The sequence below is a fragment of the Thamnophis sirtalis genome, unplaced genomic scaffold (genome assembly GCF_051295495.1).
Source record: "Thamnophis sirtalis isolate CommonGarterSnake01/CBP01778 unplaced genomic scaffold, rThaSir2_p1.2 scaffold_7, whole genome shotgun sequence".
Taxonomy (NCBI): Eukaryota; Metazoa; Chordata; class Lepidosauria; order Squamata; family Natricidae; genus Thamnophis; species Thamnophis sirtalis.
Window position 1 is genome coordinate 90,189,955 of NW_028261387.1, and position 19,509 is coordinate 90,209,463.

The following is a 19,509-nucleotide window of genomic DNA, read 5'->3' on the forward strand; positions in this document are numbered from 1 at the left end:
GTGTTGAAGTTGTTTTAACGCAAACCAAAGATGCCTTTTAAAAAACAAGTTTACATCCTATTCTTATGCAGGCCAGTGCTGTGTGTGATGTAATTTAAGGTGGTTCTGACAAGTGTTGTCGGCATCTTCATATCCGGTCACATGGGCGGCAAGCCACTCCCAGCCGGACATATGGGTGGCAAGCCACTCCCACAAAGAAAGCCACACCCACAGAGTAGGTTCGAACAATTTTTGAAACCCACCACTGCCCTGAGGCCACAACTCTCAGGAGACCTCAATGGCTCTCAGAGAGAGTGCAAACAACCAGAAGAAACACGATCCCCCCATCCCCCCAGAACTGATGACTGATGAAATGTCATCGGGGTAGGGTGTTAAAAAAGTCCAGTTGTCTTTTGACAAAGCACCTTGGAGACATTTCAACTAACACATATTTCTTTTAAATGAAAATGCAATAAATCATGAGTAAGTCAAGAGACACCTTCACAATGGAGGGGAGCTAAAATTGGCCCTTTGTCTTTGGCCCTGATTTGTTTTGCCTAGAACAGGGGTCGGCAACATTAAGCTCTCAAAGAGCCACAAAGATCCTAACTGGAAGCCCCCCATTCAGTTCTGGGACCAACGGGAAGTCCAATAGTTAGACTTATATACCCCTTCATAGGGCTTTCAGCCCTCTCTAAGCGGTTTACAGAGTCAGCATATTGCCCCCAACAACAATCTGGGTCCTCATTTTACCCACCTCGGAAGGATGGAAGGCTGAGTCAACCTTGAGCCTGGTGGGATTTGAACAGCTGAACTGCTGAACTGCAGTCAGCTGAAGTAGCCTGCAGTGCTGCATTTAACCACTGCGACACCTCGGTTCCCCCACCAGAGAGTCTCCTCCTAGCGCGGCATCCTTTTTCCTCTACCTGTTTTAAGAGAAAGCCCCATCAATTGTGGAGCCCACTGGCGACAGGGAGTCGCAGCAGAGGAATGCAAGACTACTGACCCCTGGCCTAGAATGTGGCGAAGCTTCCAACCAATTTTAATTGTCCTAAGTGAAGAATAGTTGGAGAGCGAGTGGGGATTTTAAGGCTTTTCCCAATCTTATTTCCTACGAGACTTAGAAGAACTCCCAGATACAGATAATTTTAATTAACAGCTTGTCCATTAATAGAAACCACAAAGTTGAGATGGTTCAGGGTAGGTGAGGAGGTTGAAAGGGGAGTGAGAAGTAATCCACTGATAATAACAAAAGTTTATCCCTCCAAATATCCAGAGGCGATGCAATTTCATTGTCATACGGAAGAAAAGAGTCAAATATGCATTTTCCAAATGTTCTCTTCATAATCCCAACGGAGTGAAGGTAGGGTTTGGGCGGGGAGGAGAGAGAAAGAAGGAAATATTCATTCATAACAAAACCTAGAAATCCACTAATGAGGCATTGGCTGAGCAGATGCCAGCAAGCCTGAAGCACCAAGTAGAGGATAGGGATCCCATGGAGGCGTCGTGCTCTTTTGCCTGGAAGGCATCTCCCATTCCTTGGCTGCCACCAGTACCCGGCCGAACATTTGGCGTTTCGGATGGGGATGGATGCTTCCCGCCTATCCAGTCACTGGATCCTTGTCATTTATGCAGGCCTAGGGAGAAAGTGTGAACACACACACAAAAAAAAGAGTTTAGAGCAGAAGACAGAGGGGAGGCCAGAGTGAGAGACAGCCAGCCATCTGCACACTTTGCCACCATTGTTCATGCAACATTGTAATCTCCTGGAAGTTGTTAACGTGTGTCAAGGTTGTGTAAAGAAACGGGAAGACGGTTTTGGGAGACAGGAGGAAGAACTGCAGACAAGACACAGGGCAAATGTCTCCGGAAGGGACCCTCCCTAAATGTCTTGGGAGTGTAAAGGTGAGAAAGGGGGAGGGGGAGAAATGCATTTTCAGACTCGCAAGGCTGCTGCCAGTCTTGTGAGGCAGCCCTGCTAAAAAGAATACTTCAACAGCCCCCCGGCCTGCTGGAGCAGCCAGGACTTAGTGGCTTTGCGGAAGGCCGGGAGGGTAGTAAGGGTCCGGATCTCCACTGGGAGCTCGTTCCAGAGGGCTGGAGCTGCAACAGAGAAGGCTCTCCCCCGGGGCGTCGCCAGCCGACATTGGCTGGCAGATGGAATCCGGAGAAGGCCTAGTCTGTGCGATCTGATCGGTCTATGGGAAGTAATTGGCAGGAGGCGGTCTCTCAGGTACCCAGGTCCGATGCCATGTAGGGCTTTATAAGTAACGACTAGCACCTTGAAGCGAATCCGGAGACCAATAGGTAGCCAGTGCAGCTCACGGAGGATAGGTGTAACGTGGGTGTAGTAATTTACCACTGTGCTCGGGGCTCATATGTTTCCAGGAGGGGTGGACTTCAAAAATTTTTAGCAAGGGGGTCTCTTCCTGGCTGCTGTGGCTATGGTGGGCATGATCTAGTCAGCCTCCCGCACCACAGTGCAGGATTTTTGCCCTCCCTGGGCTCCAGAGGCTTTCTTTGAGCCTCCAGGAGGGTGAAAATGGCCTCCCCAGGCTACGGAGACCTTCTGGAGGCCAGATAAAGGCCTGTTTCTGGCCTTCCCGAACTTCCGGTAGGCCCGTTTTTCGCCCTCCCCAAGCCTCCACGCGTGCCCTGCACTTACCTGCATCCAAAATGGGCCATGTGGGGATTCCTGGGAGGGGCAGGGCGGAGTGGGCGAGGCCAGCTAGGAGTGAGATTTGGGGGTTCTCTGAACTGCACAGAATCTTAGCTAGAGGTTCTCCCGAACCCCTGCAAACCCCCTGCAGCCCAGCCCTGGTTCCAGGATGTAAGCATGCAGCGATTCTTAATCACCAATATTTTTATGCTATCTTGCTTGCAAAATGATCGCCCCCCCCTCCTTTTTCCCCTCCCTCTGGATCCTGAACCCCTCTTTTCTTCCTGCTTCCTTCCCAAGCTTCTTTCCTCCTGGATTAGTAAAGCAAGTAGCTTTCCCATTGCTCCACAGAGGCATCGTGGATCCCCACTTTGCATGAAAAAAAAAAAACAATATTTAATCTCCGGCTGTATCCATCCAAATGAGGAGCAATTTGGAAGGTATTCAATCCTGAAACTCAAAGAGTATTTATCTCCTTCCCCTACACCCTCCCAGGGCAGAGGTGTCAAACTCAAGGCCCTTGGGCTGGATCCGGCCCACGGGGTGTTTAGATCTGGCCCGCAGGACAGCCCTGGAAACAGCAAAGGACCGGCCAGAGGTGCCTCTGCTGGTGAAAATGAACCTCGTCAGGGTTGCTCGTGGCCCACCTGAACTCCGTTTTCAGCTGCCACAACCTCCTGCAACCTTTTGCTGATGCTGTTTTTTCTTCTAATTTGGGTGCTTTTTATCATGTGATTTAAATCAAGAGTCATTTCAGGTTCCCAAATAAATGAACCTTTTTTTTGTCTCCCTGCTATGGATTCCTGCTAGGTAAACCAGAGAGCCAAGGTGGCGCAGTGGTTAAATGCAGCACTGCAGGCTACTGCTAGATCAGCAGGTCAGCGGTTCAAATCTCACCGGCTCAGGGTTGACTCAGCCTTCCATCCTTCCGAGGTGGGTAAAATGAGGACCCAGATTGTTGGGGGCAATATGCTGACTCTCTGTAAACCGCTTAGAGAGGCCTGAAAGGCCTATGAAGCGGTATATAAGTCTACTGCTATTGCTATTGCTAAACCCACCACTGGCTGGCCCCGCCCCTCCCTCTCCCCCTCCTAGTCGCTCCTCGCCTGGGAAGGGAAGGGCAATGGCAGCAGATGGATACTTGCCCCATATTCCAGAGCGGGAGTGATGCCGCCACCTGTTCTCGCCTCTTCTTCTTCCAGCCCTCGTTAGTTCCGCGCCCACCTCAGTCGCTTGGGGTGCCCTGCAACTTTCTCTCTGCCCCGAGACATTGGCCCAGCCCAGCTGCAGCTGATGCCGTTGCTCTCACCGCCTCCATGGCCTGCTTGCTGCTCTTGCAGTGCCTTGCCCAGCAGGCTTAAATTTAACGCACTTCACAGTGGGGAGACGGCATCCCCTCCTCTTCCTGGAGCCCATTACGCATTGGTCACTCTGGGAGACGTGGGACTTTCTCTATGCCCCGAGACATTGGCCTGGCCCAGCTGCATCTGATGTTCCTTTCCTCCCTTCCTTCTTTCCAATCTTCCTGTTCTGACCTAAGCTTCCCCCAAAAGCACAAGGCAGAATCCCGGTCCTGACAAAAACCCTTCTTATTAAATGGATGTGAATCCCTCTCATTCACATTCAGCAAAGACCTGGCAAACAGTCTTTCAAAGGAATATTTATGACCACAGACCTTATCTAGCTTGGAAAGCTGCCATGTAAATGGCCTCCTCCGAATTCCATCTGCCAGTCAGTGTCGACTGGCAACTACACGGAGGAGAGCCTTTTCAGTTGCAGCTCCGACCCTTTGGAACGATCTCCCCGTGGAGATTCGTACCCTCACCACCGTCCAGGCCTTCCGCACAGCCCTTAAGACCTGGCTAGCTCGTCAGGCCTGGGGATAAGATCACAACCTGCCCCCTCCCGAATATTGAATGAATGTTGTGTACTATTTTATTCTTATGTATTGTTTTATGTTTATTGTTTCGTATTTCCCCCTCCCTTATTTTATGTAAGCCGCCCTGAGTCCCCTCAGGGAAAAGGGCGGCCTATAAGTATTAATAAAATACTAAATACTAAAATACTAAATAGTTTCCAAATGAGGTGCTGTGCGAAGAAAGGCTGGGCATAGAGTCTCTGAGATTCACGGACAGATCTTCAACAGATCTCTTTTACTTCCTATGGTGGGGGGTAATTACCTTCCACCTGTGACTTTACTCCTAAGTTGACCGTGATTTAGCGGTTCTTTTCTTCTGGCTGCTCTGCACATGTACACACTGGGAACAGGCTCCAGCTGTTCCTCTGCCTCACTGCTGTCTAGCTCTGTAGGCATCTGATCTCTGCCAGATGGCCTTGGCCCCCTCTCTGCCTCTGATGCAAAGTCATTGTCTGATCCTTCCCCAGCCTCCAGGACTGGCCCGTGTTCCTCCCCAACCTCCTCACTGTCCGATTCTACTGCCAGCTCTGCTGGCCACTGGTAGGCCACAACACTTCCTTTCTTCCTCCCTCCCCTCCCTCCCCCTCTTTTCTTCCTTCCTCCTTCCCTTTCTTTCCTTTTCCCCTTCCTTCCCTCCCTCTTTCCCTTCCTTCCTTCATCCCATCTCCTTCCTCCCTGCCTCCCCTCCCTTCTCCTTTGTTCCCTTTCCCTTTCCATTCTTTTCCTTTCTTTCTCCAAATCCCACATTGCTAGAGCTGTGTCAAATTAGCTCAGCCTTCCCCTTCTCTCTGGCATTAAGCGCAGCGCCCAGAAGAGAATGCAACAGGAATGCAATTTGGGTGCCAGAAAGGCTGATGGGCTTTGCATTCCATCCAGCTAATTCGGATGAGGGCAGCTGGGTGACCGCAATATCCCGCATTCTCCCTCGTTTATTCATTAGCGAAATTTGCTTGCCACCCACCTTGCCAACAAGGAGACTCTTCCTGACATGCTATAGTCTAAATTTTGCCCAAGTGCATTTGCAGAAGTTACCCCAGAAATATTAATAGGATCCCTGAAAATTTGGATGCGGATTCTTCTCTTCTTATACTGTATTGGAAAGTGAGCGGACAATATGATGAACTGTATGTTTGCCTACCATTTTTTTTCCTTTTTTTCAGTATTCTCATCATATTTTTATTTATTAGATGTTTATCCTGCCTTTATTACTTTATAAGTAACTAGATGGTAACCTGGAGTTGCCCAGATATTTATTTATAGGGGGAAAATGTCCCAGCCAAACATAATTTCTAATGTTGGATTTCCCCCACTTACCAGAGGAAGCCCCCTTGTGGAGTAGTGTGAAGCCGTTACCATGGGAACTCCACTGCGCTGTACAGTAGAAGCCATTTTAAGGCACAACAGGCTGTATCTTAACAGAAGACACATCCGAGGGGTGTTAGGAATGTTTGACCCACAGTATTTTTCTCCAGAGGGTAAGTCATCTGTGTACCACGTTTGGTTAAAATTGCTCGAGGCATTCCAGAGTCCACACACACAAACACACACACACTCTCACAGACATTTATATATATATAGATACTATAATAATAGAATCTTCCTGTTTTCCCCACAACAACACTGTGAGGTAGGTTGGGCTGAGAATGAGTGACTGGCCCAAAAAATCATCCAGCTGACTTTCGTACCTAAGGCGGGACTAGAACTCACCATCTCCTGGCTCTTTCTCTTCTATCCATTATGCATCTCAGTAACCACATTCTTATATGTCATCCCAATCTACAACCATAATTTATTGATTTTTTATTTCTTTATTAACCATCGTTTGATGCTGGCAAGGCAAAATTAAAATGAATCTGCAAGCTTTTTCTCAGATGCAACACCAAATGGATGGTTAGAATCATAGAAGAATTGAATCCAATCCCTTGGTCTGTGCAGGATTTTCATAGTCAAAATTTTTTGGCAGAACTGATGAAATTAGTTGGGGAATCTTTGTGATCACAAGATTCAGAGGTGGCCTTAGGCGGAAGTCAAGACGGCGTCTACAAGGGTCAGTCCAAGCTCCACCTATTTACAAATGTGATTGATATATAATAGACAGGCAGACAGATGATAGATAGATGGATGTTTGAAAGATAGATTATATAGATAGATACATAGATAAATAGATAGAGAGATAGGTAGATAGATAGATACCTATAAATGACAGAGAGAGGGAGAGAGAGAGAGATACATTGATTGCAGACTGACAGACAGACAGATAAATAGATATAGACCAATAAATGACACACACACACAGATACAGACTGATCGATGACATAGATAGATTAGATAGATAGATAGATAGATAGATAGATAGATAGATAGAGACAGAGTCAAACTGACAGATGCTAGATAGATAATAGATGATAGACAGATCGATAGATGATAGACAGATCGATAGATGACAGATAGATGATAGAGATACAGACAGATAAATAGATATAGACCAATAAATGACACACATACACAGATACAGACTGATTGATGACATAGATAGATGAGATAGATAGATAGATAGATAGATAGATAGATAGATAGATAGAGTCAAACTGACAGATGCTAGATAGATAATAGATGATAGACAGATCGATAGATGACAGATAGATGATAGAGATACAGATCATAGATAATAGCTAACTAGCTATCATCTATGGTTGATAGGTAGATAGGTAGGTAGGTTGGTAGGTACACATACATAAATAGGTAGGTAGGTAGATAGATAGACAGACAGATGATAGAAAGACAGACAGACAGATGATAGACAGACAGATGTTATAGATTGATAGAGATAGATAAAACAGAGAGAGAGGGGCAGATGAAGATACAGACAGACAGACAGACAGATTTAGAAAGACAGACAGCTAGACAGATCCAAGTTCCACCCCTTTTCTGTGGGCAGTGTAACTTTGTGAAACTTAGATTGTACCCTTATGGAAGCCATTTTGACTTTTTTTCAATTAAAAAAAACCATACCCTGTAGTCACCCCTAATAAAATTCTCTGATTTATTTCAAGGACCACCGAGAAAAGAGCCTCGGAGCCTCCCTACAGCATACTTACAGGTACGTCTGCTTGAACAAAAGATTGGAAGGCTTTTCATTAACATGGTAGAGAGGGAATGGGTCAAATCCACCAATGAAATCAACTGAAAGAAAGGAAAAAAAATCCACAACACAAGGAATAACAATGGCACAATTGAAACACAATGAAAGGAAGGTGAGGAGGACGGCACGGAAGGGGATGCAAAGACGTAGGCGTAAAACACAACATGGAACCAAATGTGCAAAACAAAAGGGCATGAACTCATCGAAGCGTGCAAAGGCCCCCCATGGTTTTCACAGGAGAATTAAACACACACTTAATTGTCCCCACATTTTTAATAATTCGGTCATGACAGCGCTAGGAATTCCCCCCCGAATTGTTTGCAAACAAGCAATGCCTGCGGCTACAAAATGAAACCCCGCAGATACAGACTTTAATCATAGGATGCTCCTCAAGCCGTTTAATTAACAGGAGAGCAGACAACAATTATCAAAATTGGAAGGGACCTTGGAGGCCTTCTAGTCCAACCCCCTTCTCAAGCAGGAAACGCTACACTATCTCAGAAAATGTGGTTATTCCGCAACCATCATAAATATGATCCGGTTGCCAAGTGTCCAAATTTGGATCATACGACCCTGGGGATGGTGCAACGGTTGTAAGTGTAAAAAAAAACAGTCGTAAGTCACTTTTGTCAAAATAACAGGGACGGAAGGGACCTTGGAGGTCTTCTAGTCCAACCAGGGGTGGGATTCAAATCATTTAACAACCGGTTCTCTGCCCTAATGATTTCTTCCCACAACCAGTTCACCAAACTGCTCAGAAAGTTAACAACCGGTTCTCCTGAAGTGGTGCACACTGACTGAATCCCACCCCGAGTCCAACCCTTTGCTCAGGCAGGACACCCTGTATCGTTTCAGGCAAATGATTGTCCAATCTTCTCTTAAACCCCTCCGGTGTTGGAGAATTCACAACCTCTGAAGGCAAATTGTTCCGCTGATTCACAGTTCTCACTGTCAGGAAATCCCTCCTTAGTTGCAGGTTGCTTCTCTCCTTAGTTAGTTTCCATTAATTGCTTCTTGTTGTTCTGACCTAGGCTTCCCCAGCAGTACGAAGCCAAGGAAGAGGAGGAACAGCTGGGTCCAGTGTTTGACGCACGGATGCACAGAATGCAGAGGAGAGGAGAGCAGTGGAAATCTATGGGCTGGTCCTTGGCCCCGAAGAGCCACTGCTGCTAGCAAAGCCTTACTCTGAATAGATGTGGCAGAGGAGAGGAGAGCAGTGGAAATCTATGGGCCGGTCCTTGGGAAAAGAAGAGCCACCACTGCTAGCGAAGCCCCACCCTAGCTCTGGGGATAAAAGGCAGGGGGCGGAGATGAATAGATGTGGCAGACAACTATCCATCTCCCTATCGGATGGATCTGTTAGCCGGCGGGGAAAGAGAAACTTTTTATTGGGACTGACGGTGCTCCAAATAAAGAGAATATTGATTTAACTACAGTGTTTGTCGAGTTTGCAGGGCTGGATCGGAAAAATAATATTTAAATCCTAACATTTCTCCAAGTTTTTTTGGAGGGGGGGCTGTGACAACATTAGATTTATATGCCACTTTTTCTACAGGGGAATTAGATTCCTAAGATTCTATTATAACAGCTTGTCTCCATAAAAGAAATTTTGAGCCCCTTTGTGGACTTGATGTTTCTGGTCTGGCCCATCCCGTGGGGCTGACATCACCTGACCAGGTGCCTCTCTGTCTCTCCTGCTTCGTATCAAAGGAACAATTTCAAAGAATTGCAGAGAATAAAAGCGCCGCCAATTAGTTCTGGTCAGTGGAAGGCCACGTCCTTCCAGAGTTTGAAATATCCATGGTTTTTTTTTTTAAAGGTATTAATTATTGGGTGACTTGGCACCTTGCAAGACGAGAGCAGGGGAAACGGCTTGAAATGAACTATGGATTTCTTGATAAATCATCGCCACATCGTTGCTTTTCCATTTGAAGTTATTGAGGAATACAGATTGTTTTCCCCCTCCCTCCAACTCTACTGCCTTCTTCTCTTTTCAATTCTGCTTCCTGCCCCACGTCGTTGTCCTTCCAAAATGCCAGCCCATGTATTAAACGGACAAGTGACCAAGAGAGGAGGATGAGACAGACAAAGAGAAGCGGATGGAAGAAAGAGAAAAAGTTACTTAAATTTTCTTCCTGTCTCTATTAATTTGGAGAAAGTCAACCAACAAATGAATAATAGTGATGTGCTGGGTAAATTTCAAATTGCCCCCTGCCTCTTATCCCCAGAGTTAGGTTGAGGTTTCCCTAACAGTGGTGGTTCTTCCTTCTCAAGGACCGGCCCATAGATTTCCACTGTTCTCCTCTCCTCTGCCTTCTGTGCATCCATGCATCAGGCACTGGACTGATGTTCAGTCCAGCTGTTCCTCCTCTTCCTCCTCAGCCACACCTGGGGGCTGTTGACTCTCCATCTGAGGGCTGACAGACAGCGCAGGCTTCATCTCTCTCTCTCTCTCTCTCTCTCTCTCTCTCTCTCTCTCTCTCTCTCTCTCTCTCTCTCTCTCTCTCTCTCTCTCTCTCTCTCTCTCCCGCAACGGTTGTCCGCATGAAAAACGGGCACACGTCACTTTCTTCAGTGCTGCTGTAACTTTGAACGGTCACTAAATGAACTGTTGTATGTCGAGGACTCCCTGTGTAGTGTTTTTCTCTGCCAACGTTTCATTCTACACCACCCAGGATCCCTCTTTGAGGGGGACGGTTGGCTCAAAAAGGCTGAAAAAACAAATTAAAAAGAAAAAACACAAAAGTTTTCCCAAAAGGTTTGCCTCCCCAGGTCCAGACAATTATGTCCGAGAAGTTGAGACATCGCCTTTCAAAAAACGATGCCGTCTCCAATTGGCCGCTAAATCATTTTAGGCGCATGAAATGCGATGCAATTTGCTTTCAGCATCTCTGGTTACCGTTATTTATCTTGGCTAAGGGTTAGAACGAGGCAAGCCATTAATTGCAAGCCCTAGAAATACAGAGGTCAGCTCTGCTGCTATTTGGATCAATAAAAGCCCCTACGGTCAAGAACACGTTTGTTTTTTTTAAGGCAATTCTGAAAAGTAATTGACGTACTCTAAACCCTAATCCCATGTTTTCTAATACTCGTTCTCTGATCTGCTGGAAGAAAATATACCCACAGAGCAATTGAAGCTAATGCATTGTTTAGCGGAGGATTATGGATCTAAGACCATTATCTCCTGAGCCAGCCAATATACTTTGAGGCAGAAATCCCAGAGTCTCCGAGAAAGTGTCCCAGGTACAAAGTTTGCCCCCCCTTTCCACGCTCAGAGAGTAATTCCAAACTCAGATGTAAGAAATCAAAAACAAGATTTCAAGTTGGCTGATGTGGAATGTACTTCTTAACTTCTTTCCTCCCTCTCTTTCCTTCCTTCCCCCTCTCTCTCCCTTGCCCCCTTCCCCCCCCCACTCTCATCTTCCTTCCTTCCTTTCCTTCCTCCTGCCCTCCCTCCCATCTTCTTTCATTCCTTCCCACTCTCTCTCCCTTGCTCCCCCTCTCATCTTCCTTCCTTCCTTCCTTTCCTTCCTTCCTCCTGCCCTCCCTCCCATATTCCTTCATTCCTTCCCCCTCTCTCTCCCTTGCTCCCCCTCTCATCTTCCTTCCTTCCTTCCTTTCCTTCCCTCCCCTCCTGCCCTCCCTCCCATCTTCTTTCATTCCTTCCCCCTCTGTCCCTTGCTCCCTTCCCTCCGCCTCTCATCTTCCTCCCTCCCTCCCATCTTCCTTCATCCCCCCTCTCTCTCCTTCCCTCTCTTCCCTCCCTTTCCACTTTCCTTCCTTCCCTCATCTAACCTCCTTTTTTCCTTCCACCCTCCCCCTTCCTTTCTCTTCCCCCCATCTTCCTTTCTTCTTTCATTTTTATTATTTTCCTGATATATTCCAACATCAGATTGTTCTTTAATGCATCTTCAGATTGCTCTACTTGCCTATGAATGTATTCTTCCTCCGTATTCAGTTTCCTACAGTTCCTCTAGATGGATGGATGGATGGAAGGGAGGGAGGGAGGGAGAGAGGGGAGGGAGGGAGGGGAGGGAGGGAGGGGAGGGAGGAAGGAAGGGAGGGAGGGAGGAAGGAAGGAAGGAAGGAAGGAGCAAATGTCTGCATTATAGGTAGTTTAAATCTAACCTTGACTGTTAACATTCATGTTAAAAATAGTGTTTGGGGACCACTTGCCCATCTGCATAAAGTCAGGGAATTCTTTGAAGAGTTTTTGAGAAAAAGAAGAAAGAAAAAGCTTGAATTTCACCCTGATTTCTTCCTACCTACTCTCTTTCATTTTTTTTAACCTTGTTTACCAAATCACGGTATATGATAAAGTGTACTGAAGACTTAAAAGATGACCCAGCAGATGACACCTAAAGGCCAATTCTGTGCTAAACAAGCACATTTTCTGCAAAATCATTTCCCGCCCCCTATGGTGCATTTTGCGGATTACCCCGCCAACGGATGCCTTTCGGTAAACATTTTAACCGGAGAACAACTTGTCCCAAAAGGTGACTTTTTTCAAAAGACAACTGGGCTTTGTTTTTTTTCCTTGAAGATGTTTCACTTCTCAACCCAGGAGCTTCTTCGGTTCTGACTGAATGGTGGAGGATGGAAGGATTTCTACTCCCTTGCAGCCCTCTGATGGTTAGTCCAGCTGCCTTTTGAAAAAGCACCTGGATGACTGGAGAATCTCCATAGATAGGGAGGACCACTGGATGATAAAAGCATCGTCCTTTTCTTTCGGTTCGTTTAAAAAAACAAAACAACCTGTCTTGAAATATCCATTGAACCAATTTGTTCCCCTTTGGTAACAATATCTGTTCTCCTGTACCGACATCTTCAGCTACAAGTCCTTTAAACACTGAAAAGGAAGTCATTTAATCAATAGATACTCTGCCGGCAGATACTCACAGCTGTCTTCTTCTTCTGTAAAGACACTGACAACGTAACAGGCGTACACAAATCCCACCAGCTGCAAAAGAAACAGAAAGAGAAATGATGAATCCCTCTTTCCAAACCACCAACACCACGTGTGCTTTTTTAAAAAAAAACACACAAACTAGACCAGCGGTCACCAACTGGTGGTCCGTGAGAAAATTTTGGTGGTCCACAGAAAAATCTTTGCATTTTTACATTTTTTTATATTGCACTAAATCAGGGATCCTCAAACTACGGGCCCCTGGGCTGGATAGGCCCACTGAAGCAATTACAATATTTTTCGGAGTATAAGATGCACCTTTCCTAACCCCCAATATAGGGTGAAAATCAGGGTGCCTCTTATACACTGAATACAGCATTTTTAGCCTCCCAAAACCCTGCCCTCTGCAAAAATGGCCGTGTAGAGCCTTTAGGAGACTTCCAGAGTGCTCCTGGGGGCTGGGGAGGGCGAAAATGAGTGAAAAATGGGCCGTTCTTTGCTCGCTTTTGCCCCCCAGTCCCCAGGAGCACTCTACAAGCCTCCTAAAGGCTATGTATGGCCTTTTTTTTGGACAAAAAACAGGCTTGTTTTCATGAAAAACGGGCTGTTTTTTGCTTGTTTTTGCCTCCCCAGCTCCGAGGAGCACTCTACAAACCTCCTAAAGGCTGTGCATGACCTTTTTTGACAAAAAATAGGCCATTTTTGGGAGGTCTGCAGAGTGTAAAAATGTTTCTTTTTAAAATTTGCCTCTTTGAAATATTGGTGCATCTTATACTCCGGTGCATCTTATACTCTGAAAAATACAGCACTACTGCTCGCTGACGGGATGGGGTCCTTCAGGCACTTAGCTTGGCTGCCTGTTTAGTAGCACCAGTCCTTCCCTCCTCCCTCCCTGGGAGTCCAGGCGCTTCAGTGAGCGCCGCACAAAACTTTGGCCGGGCTCCTCAAAAGACAGAGTTTGTAGGGGGCCAATCTAGTGCCTGGGCTGGCTACCAGAGAAACATTCATTCTTGATGTATTTAAGATTCCTAGCTGCAATGAACAGCAAACCTAGGGTTGACCCCAGGCGCTTCTCTCCGCTAACAGGAGGCCAAGCTAAGTGCCTGAAGGACCCCATCCCATCACTAATTCATTTTAATGGTCCACAGGATTTAAAATTATGAATTTAGTGGTCCCTGAGGTCTGAAAGGTTCATGGCCCCTGAACTAGATGACTTAGTTTCTCTTCTAAGATGGCTTTTTGTTGAGCTGTTTCTTCTAAGATGGTTGATGATTGAACTGTTTCCTTGATCTTGGAGTCCTAGTGGACAACCATTTAAATATGAGCCATCTGTGTGCAGCAGCTGCCAAAAAAGCCAACACAGTTCTAGGCTGCATAAATAGAAAGATAGAATCAAGATCACATGAAGTGTTAATACCACTTTATAATGCCTTGGTAAGGCCACACTTGGAATATGGCATTCAGTTTTGGTCACCACGATGTAGAAAAGATGTGGAGACTCTGGAAAGAGTGCAGAGAAGAGCAACAAAGAGGATTAGGGGACTGGAGGCTAAAACATATGAAGAACGGTTGCTGGAACTGGGTATGCTTAGTTTAATGAAAAGAAGGACTAGGGGAGACATGATAGCAGTCTTCCAATATCTCAGGGGTTGCCACAAAGAAGAGGGAGTCAAACTATTCTCCAAAGCACCTGAAGGCAGGACAAGAAGCAATGGGTGGAAACTAATCAAGGAAAAGAAGCAACTTAGAACTAAGAAGAAATTTCCTGACAGAACAATTAATCAGTGGAACAACTTTCCTCCAGAAGTTGTGAATGCTCCAACACTGGAAGTTTTTAAGAAGAAATTGGACAACAATTTGTCTGAAGTGGTGTAGGGTTTCCTGCCTAAACAGGGGGTTGGACTAGAAGACCTCCAAGGTCCCTTCCAACTCTGTTATTCTATTTTATTTAGAGGCCAGAATAAGTATCCCTTCAGCGTTGACATAGCGTTCCTTGCACACACAAAAAAGTTTTTAAAAAATGATCCAACTTCTTTCCAGGAAGGGCCTTGCTGCATTCCATTAGTTCCCCCTTGCAATCCTTATTACCTTGTCTTTTCCGTGCCTAGGTGATGTATGCTTCTCCTTTATTAAAAATGAATGACTCCATTTTCTAGACTTCTCTCGTCCATCATGCTGTCCTCCTGCGGTGTGAGTAATCGTGAAGCTTCTAATTCTTAATTAAAGTGGATTGAGTGCACCGTGGAAATAAATAATAAGGGATAACGGTAGCCTTTAAAAGAAAGTTAGCCTCCCCCTGAAATGTTGGGGCCAGGAATATTGGGACTGAGATTCTCTCCTCGTGTCAGCGATGCACAGCATGCCAGAGACCAGGATTATGGTCAGAGTGGATTGCTTGGCTGATCTTGTGAGGGTATGAGTAATAAAGTAACATCAAGATTTGTCTTTATAACACAAAGAGATAAAGTGTATGGTGAACGGTGTCGGGAACTGGGTACACCTAAGTATAAGACACACCTAAATTTAGAAGAGGAAAACAACAAAAAGATTTTTGGCCTCCTTATGCCGCATTTTCAGCCCTTTTTGGGGAACTTTTTCCAGCCCCCTTTCCAGCCTTTTTTCTACCCATTTTTGCAGCTTTTTGGCCTGTTTTCTAGGCTTTTTCAGCCTGTTTTTCAAACTTTTTTGGCCATTTTTAAGGCTTTTTTGACCAGTTTTTGAGGCTTTTTTCAACCATTTTGAGGCTTTTTGGGGCCGGTTTTGAGGCATTTTTCAGCCCATTTTGAGGCATCGTTGGGCTGTTTTTTTTAAAAAAAACAGTTCAAAAAGCCTCAAAAACGGGTTAAAAAAGCCTCAAAAACAGGCCAGAAAACCCTCAAAACAGGCTGAAAAAAGCCTCAAAAACAGTTCGAAAAACCTCAAAACAGTTCAAAATCCTCAAAAATGGGTTACAAAGCCTCAAAAATAGGCCAGAAAACCCTCAAAAACAGGCTGAAAAAAGCCTGAAAAACAGGCCGAAAAACGGGCCAAAGAAAACCTGAAAAAGGCCCAAAAATGGGGCGTGCAGAGCTCAAACAAAGGTGGGGCTTCGGCAACATTCGGTCTATAAGACACACATTTTCATCCCCTTTTGGGAGACAAAAGGGTGCTTCTTATAGTTCAAAAAATACGGTATGTTTCATCTGATGCAGAGAAGGATTAGGGATGACATGATAGCAGTCTTCCAATATTTTAGGGGCTGCCACAAAGAAGAGAGGTTTTTTGCACCTATTCTCCAAAGCACCTGAGGCCAAGACAAGAATAACAGGTGGAAGATTATAAAAGAGAGATTCAACCTGGAACTAAGGAGAAATTTCCTGACAGTGAGAACAATTAAAGCAATGGATGGAAACTAATCAAGGAAAGAAGCAATCTAGAATGAAGGAGAAATGACTCATACTTATGACATTTGCTGTATCGCGTGCTCTCGTTTTGCAACCATCGGAGAAGCAAAATCTAGGTATCTATACAAGTGCCAACGCTAACTTTGTGGCTCATAATTAATTCTTCCTCAGGCTTCTATGCTCCACAAGATAGTCTTGAGGGAAGCTCTTTTGCCCTCATCATTCATCGTACAAGTTGCATTTGGCATCTACAGAAAAAGGAGGAAAACAATGAATTTGACAACTAGTTATAAAAGCCAAGAAAGAGGACTTCCAGAATGTGAAATTGTTGTTTCCAGGACTGAAAAAGATATGGGGATGGTTGTGCAGAAAACCAACAGCAAAACTTTGGTTATCAGTGAAGAAATCCTCCATTTGCAGGAGAAACGTTGTTACAAAGAAAATAAGATTCTATTATTATATTGTGTTTCTCTGAATATAAGACAGGGTCTTATTTCCTTTTGACCCCCCGAAATAAGCACTTGGCCTTATTTTTGGGAGGTTTTATTATTTTTCAGGTGCAGGAGGTGGCGAGCATGATTACCTCATGGCTGCTGCGGTGTTGCAATATTTTCAGGGAGGGCTTATTTTAGCACATGCACTCAAAAGCCCGATTCGGCTTATTATCCAAGGAGGTCTTATTTTCAGGGGGAAAAGGTGGACAATCTCAAGAAAAGTTTGAACTTTTCTATGGAGCTGATTTCCAAGTCTGGTTTACCTCGTGAGGATGACAAAACCTGATTCAGCCTAAATTAGCTAAAAATATCAATTGGTGCTTCAGGTTTATGAGGGAGTCATTTGTCTATGATATGATGGAAGGGTTGCTGTCCATGGTACTGAACCCAAGCCCTCTCATCTGCTACTTGGACTTTTGCACAAGTCCTGCTCCACTTGGCTCCCTCTGGGCTGAACTGCCCTGTCTGTCTGTCAGCCATCAACAAGCACATAGATATAAACAACATCTACTCATCATTCAAAAGAGATATTAAAAAAAAGCCAAAAAGGGAACCACTTGGCTCCTTCTGGGCTAAACCGCCCTGTTTGTCTGTCATTCATCAACAGGCACATAGATATAAACAACATCTACACATCATTCAAAAGAGACATTTTAAAAAGCCAAAAGGAAACCACTTGGCTCCCTCTGGGCTGAACTGCCCTGTCTGTGTGTCAGCCATCAAAAGGCACATAGATATAAACAACATCTACACATCATTCAAAAGAGACAATAAATAAAGCCAAAAAGGAAACCAGAGACCAAAACGCTTCCTCACAGCAATCAACACTCAAGTAGAGATTAATAACAAGATTGATACCCAACCAACAATCAAGAAGTAAACAATACCCTAATCAAAGAACTACCAACTCAGAAAAAAAAAAACAAAAAAAACAACAACAGCCCAATGAAGGAAACATTACCACAAAAATTGACAGGGCAAGTCACTAGTATACAATCAGAGAGCAAACCATGCTTCCTTCTACTACTGATGATGTTACCTACTGAGGTAATAAAATGCCTGCAAGAAAACAACCAAGCTCAGAGAGCATCAAAACCCCACAGTCCTGTCTGTGCTATTACAATACAGTACAATAGCAGAGTTGTAAGGGACCTTGGAGGTCTTCTAGTCCAACCCCCTGCCTAGGCAGGAAAACCTATACTGTTTCAGACAAATGGCTATTCAACATCTTCTTAAAGACTTCCAGTGTTGGGGCATTCACAACTTCTGGAGGCAATTTCTTTCCAGTGATTAATTATTCTAACTGTCAGGAAATTTCTCCTCAGTTCTAGGTTGCTTCTCTCCTTGATTAGGTTTCCACCCATTGCTTCTTGTTCTACCCTCAGGTGCCTTGGAGAATAGTTTGACTCCCTCTTCTTTGTGGTAACCCCTGAAATATTTGAACACTGCTATCATGTCTCCCCTAGTCCTTCTTTTCATTAAGCTAGACATACCCAGTTCTTGCAACCGTTCTTCATGTGTTTCTGTCTCTAGTCCCCTAATCATCTTTGTTGCTCTTCTCTGCACTCTTTCTAGAGTCTCCACATCTTTTTTACATCGTGGCGACCAAAAACTGAATGCAGTATTCCAAGTGTGGCCTTCCCAAGGCCTTATAAAGTGGTATTAACACTTCATGTGATCTTGATTCTATCTTTCTATTTATGCAGCTTAGAACTGTGTTGGCTTTTTTGGCAGCTGCTGCACACGGCTGGCTCCTATTTAAATGGTTCTCCACTAGGACTCCAAGATCCCTCTCACAATTACTACTATTGAGCAAGGTGCCACCTATACTGTACCTGTGCATTTTGTTACTCAAAAGCAGGTGAGGGTATCCCTCTTTGACCAGAACTAAAGCAAGATCCACCAGCTATGTGAGATGTTTCTACAAATTTTTAAGCAACAGATGGAGAGATGCAGCTACTGGCAGATACGTCCTCCCTGAATTTATTCAACCATGACACTTAACTGACTTGAGTGGGTGATAAGGATACTTATATAAATTAAATAATAAATTGCCTGTGTACAGGTGGTCCCCAACTTACAACATTGTATAGTGACCGAAGTTAAGGCCACTGAGAAAAGTGACGTTTGCAGCATTTCCATAGTCACATGATCAAAATTCAGACGGTTGGCAACTGATTCATATCTATGACGGTTGCAGTGTCCCAGGGTCATGTGATCCCCTTTTGCAACCTTCTGAACCTTCCTAATGCCACGACCCTTTAATACAGTTCCTCATGTTGCGGGGACCCCAACCATAAAATTATTTTATGTTTTCTGTATTTTTTCGAAAATATGTGTTTCTGATGGTCTTTGGTGACCCCTGTGAAAGGGTCGTTCAACCCCCAAAGGGGTCCTGACCCACAGGTTGAGACCTACTGCTCCAGGCTTTCCTGTCCTCTACCATCCTCTGGAGTCCATTTAAGCTCACGTCTACTGCTTCGGTGACTCCATCAAGCCACCTCATTCTCTGTCGTCCCCTTCTTCTTTTGCCCTCCATCGTTCCCAGCATGAGGCTCTTCTCCAGTGAGTCCTTCCTTCTCATTAGGTGGCCTAAGCATTTGAGTTTCCTCTTCAGGATCTGGCCTTCTAAAGAGCAGTCAGGGTTAATCTCCTCTAGGACTGACCGGTTGGATGGCCTTGCAGTCCAAGGGACTCACAGGAGTCTTTTCCAGCACCAGAGTTCAAAGGCCTCCATTCTTTGGCTCTCAGCCTTCCTTATGGTCCAACCTTTACAGCCATCCATTGCAAGTGGGAAAACCAGAGCCTCGACTATACGCACTTTTGTTGGCAGGGTGAGGTCTCTGCTTTTTAGTATGCTGCCTAGATTTGCCATCGCTTTCCTTCCCAGGAGCAAGCGTCTTTTAATTTCTTGGCTCAGTGTAGTTTAGTATAATTCTATAGCACCCCATGCTTTCTTAGCATCTTCTTTTTATCCTTTATTTAATAAATATTTACTTAGGTTGACCATGGGGAAAGTTGGCTTTTT

General features: G+C 45.0%; 1 protein-coding gene across 2 annotated transcripts in view; it reads right to left on the minus strand.

The window, feature by feature from the left end:
* Positions 1-1,109: 1,109 nt before the first annotated feature.
* The window catches only part of NKAIN4 (sodium/potassium transporting ATPase interacting 4), a 129,386-nt gene continuing 110,986 nt past the window's right edge, over positions 1,110-19,509 (minus strand). Inside the window, exons 5-7 of one of the 2 annotated variants that reach the window (XM_087720586.1) lie at positions 12,598-12,658; positions 7,655-7,739; positions 1,110-1,616 (exon numbers count right to left, since the gene is read on the minus strand). In XM_087720586.1, coding sequence (XP_087576712.1) covers positions 1,607-1,616; positions 7,655-7,739; positions 12,598-12,658 — 156 coding nt within the window. In that variant the 3' untranslated portion in view covers positions 1,110-1,606. The remainder of the gene's footprint in view (positions 1,617-7,654; positions 7,740-12,597; positions 12,659-19,509) is intronic. The other variant, XM_087720587.1, reaches the window with a different exon arrangement.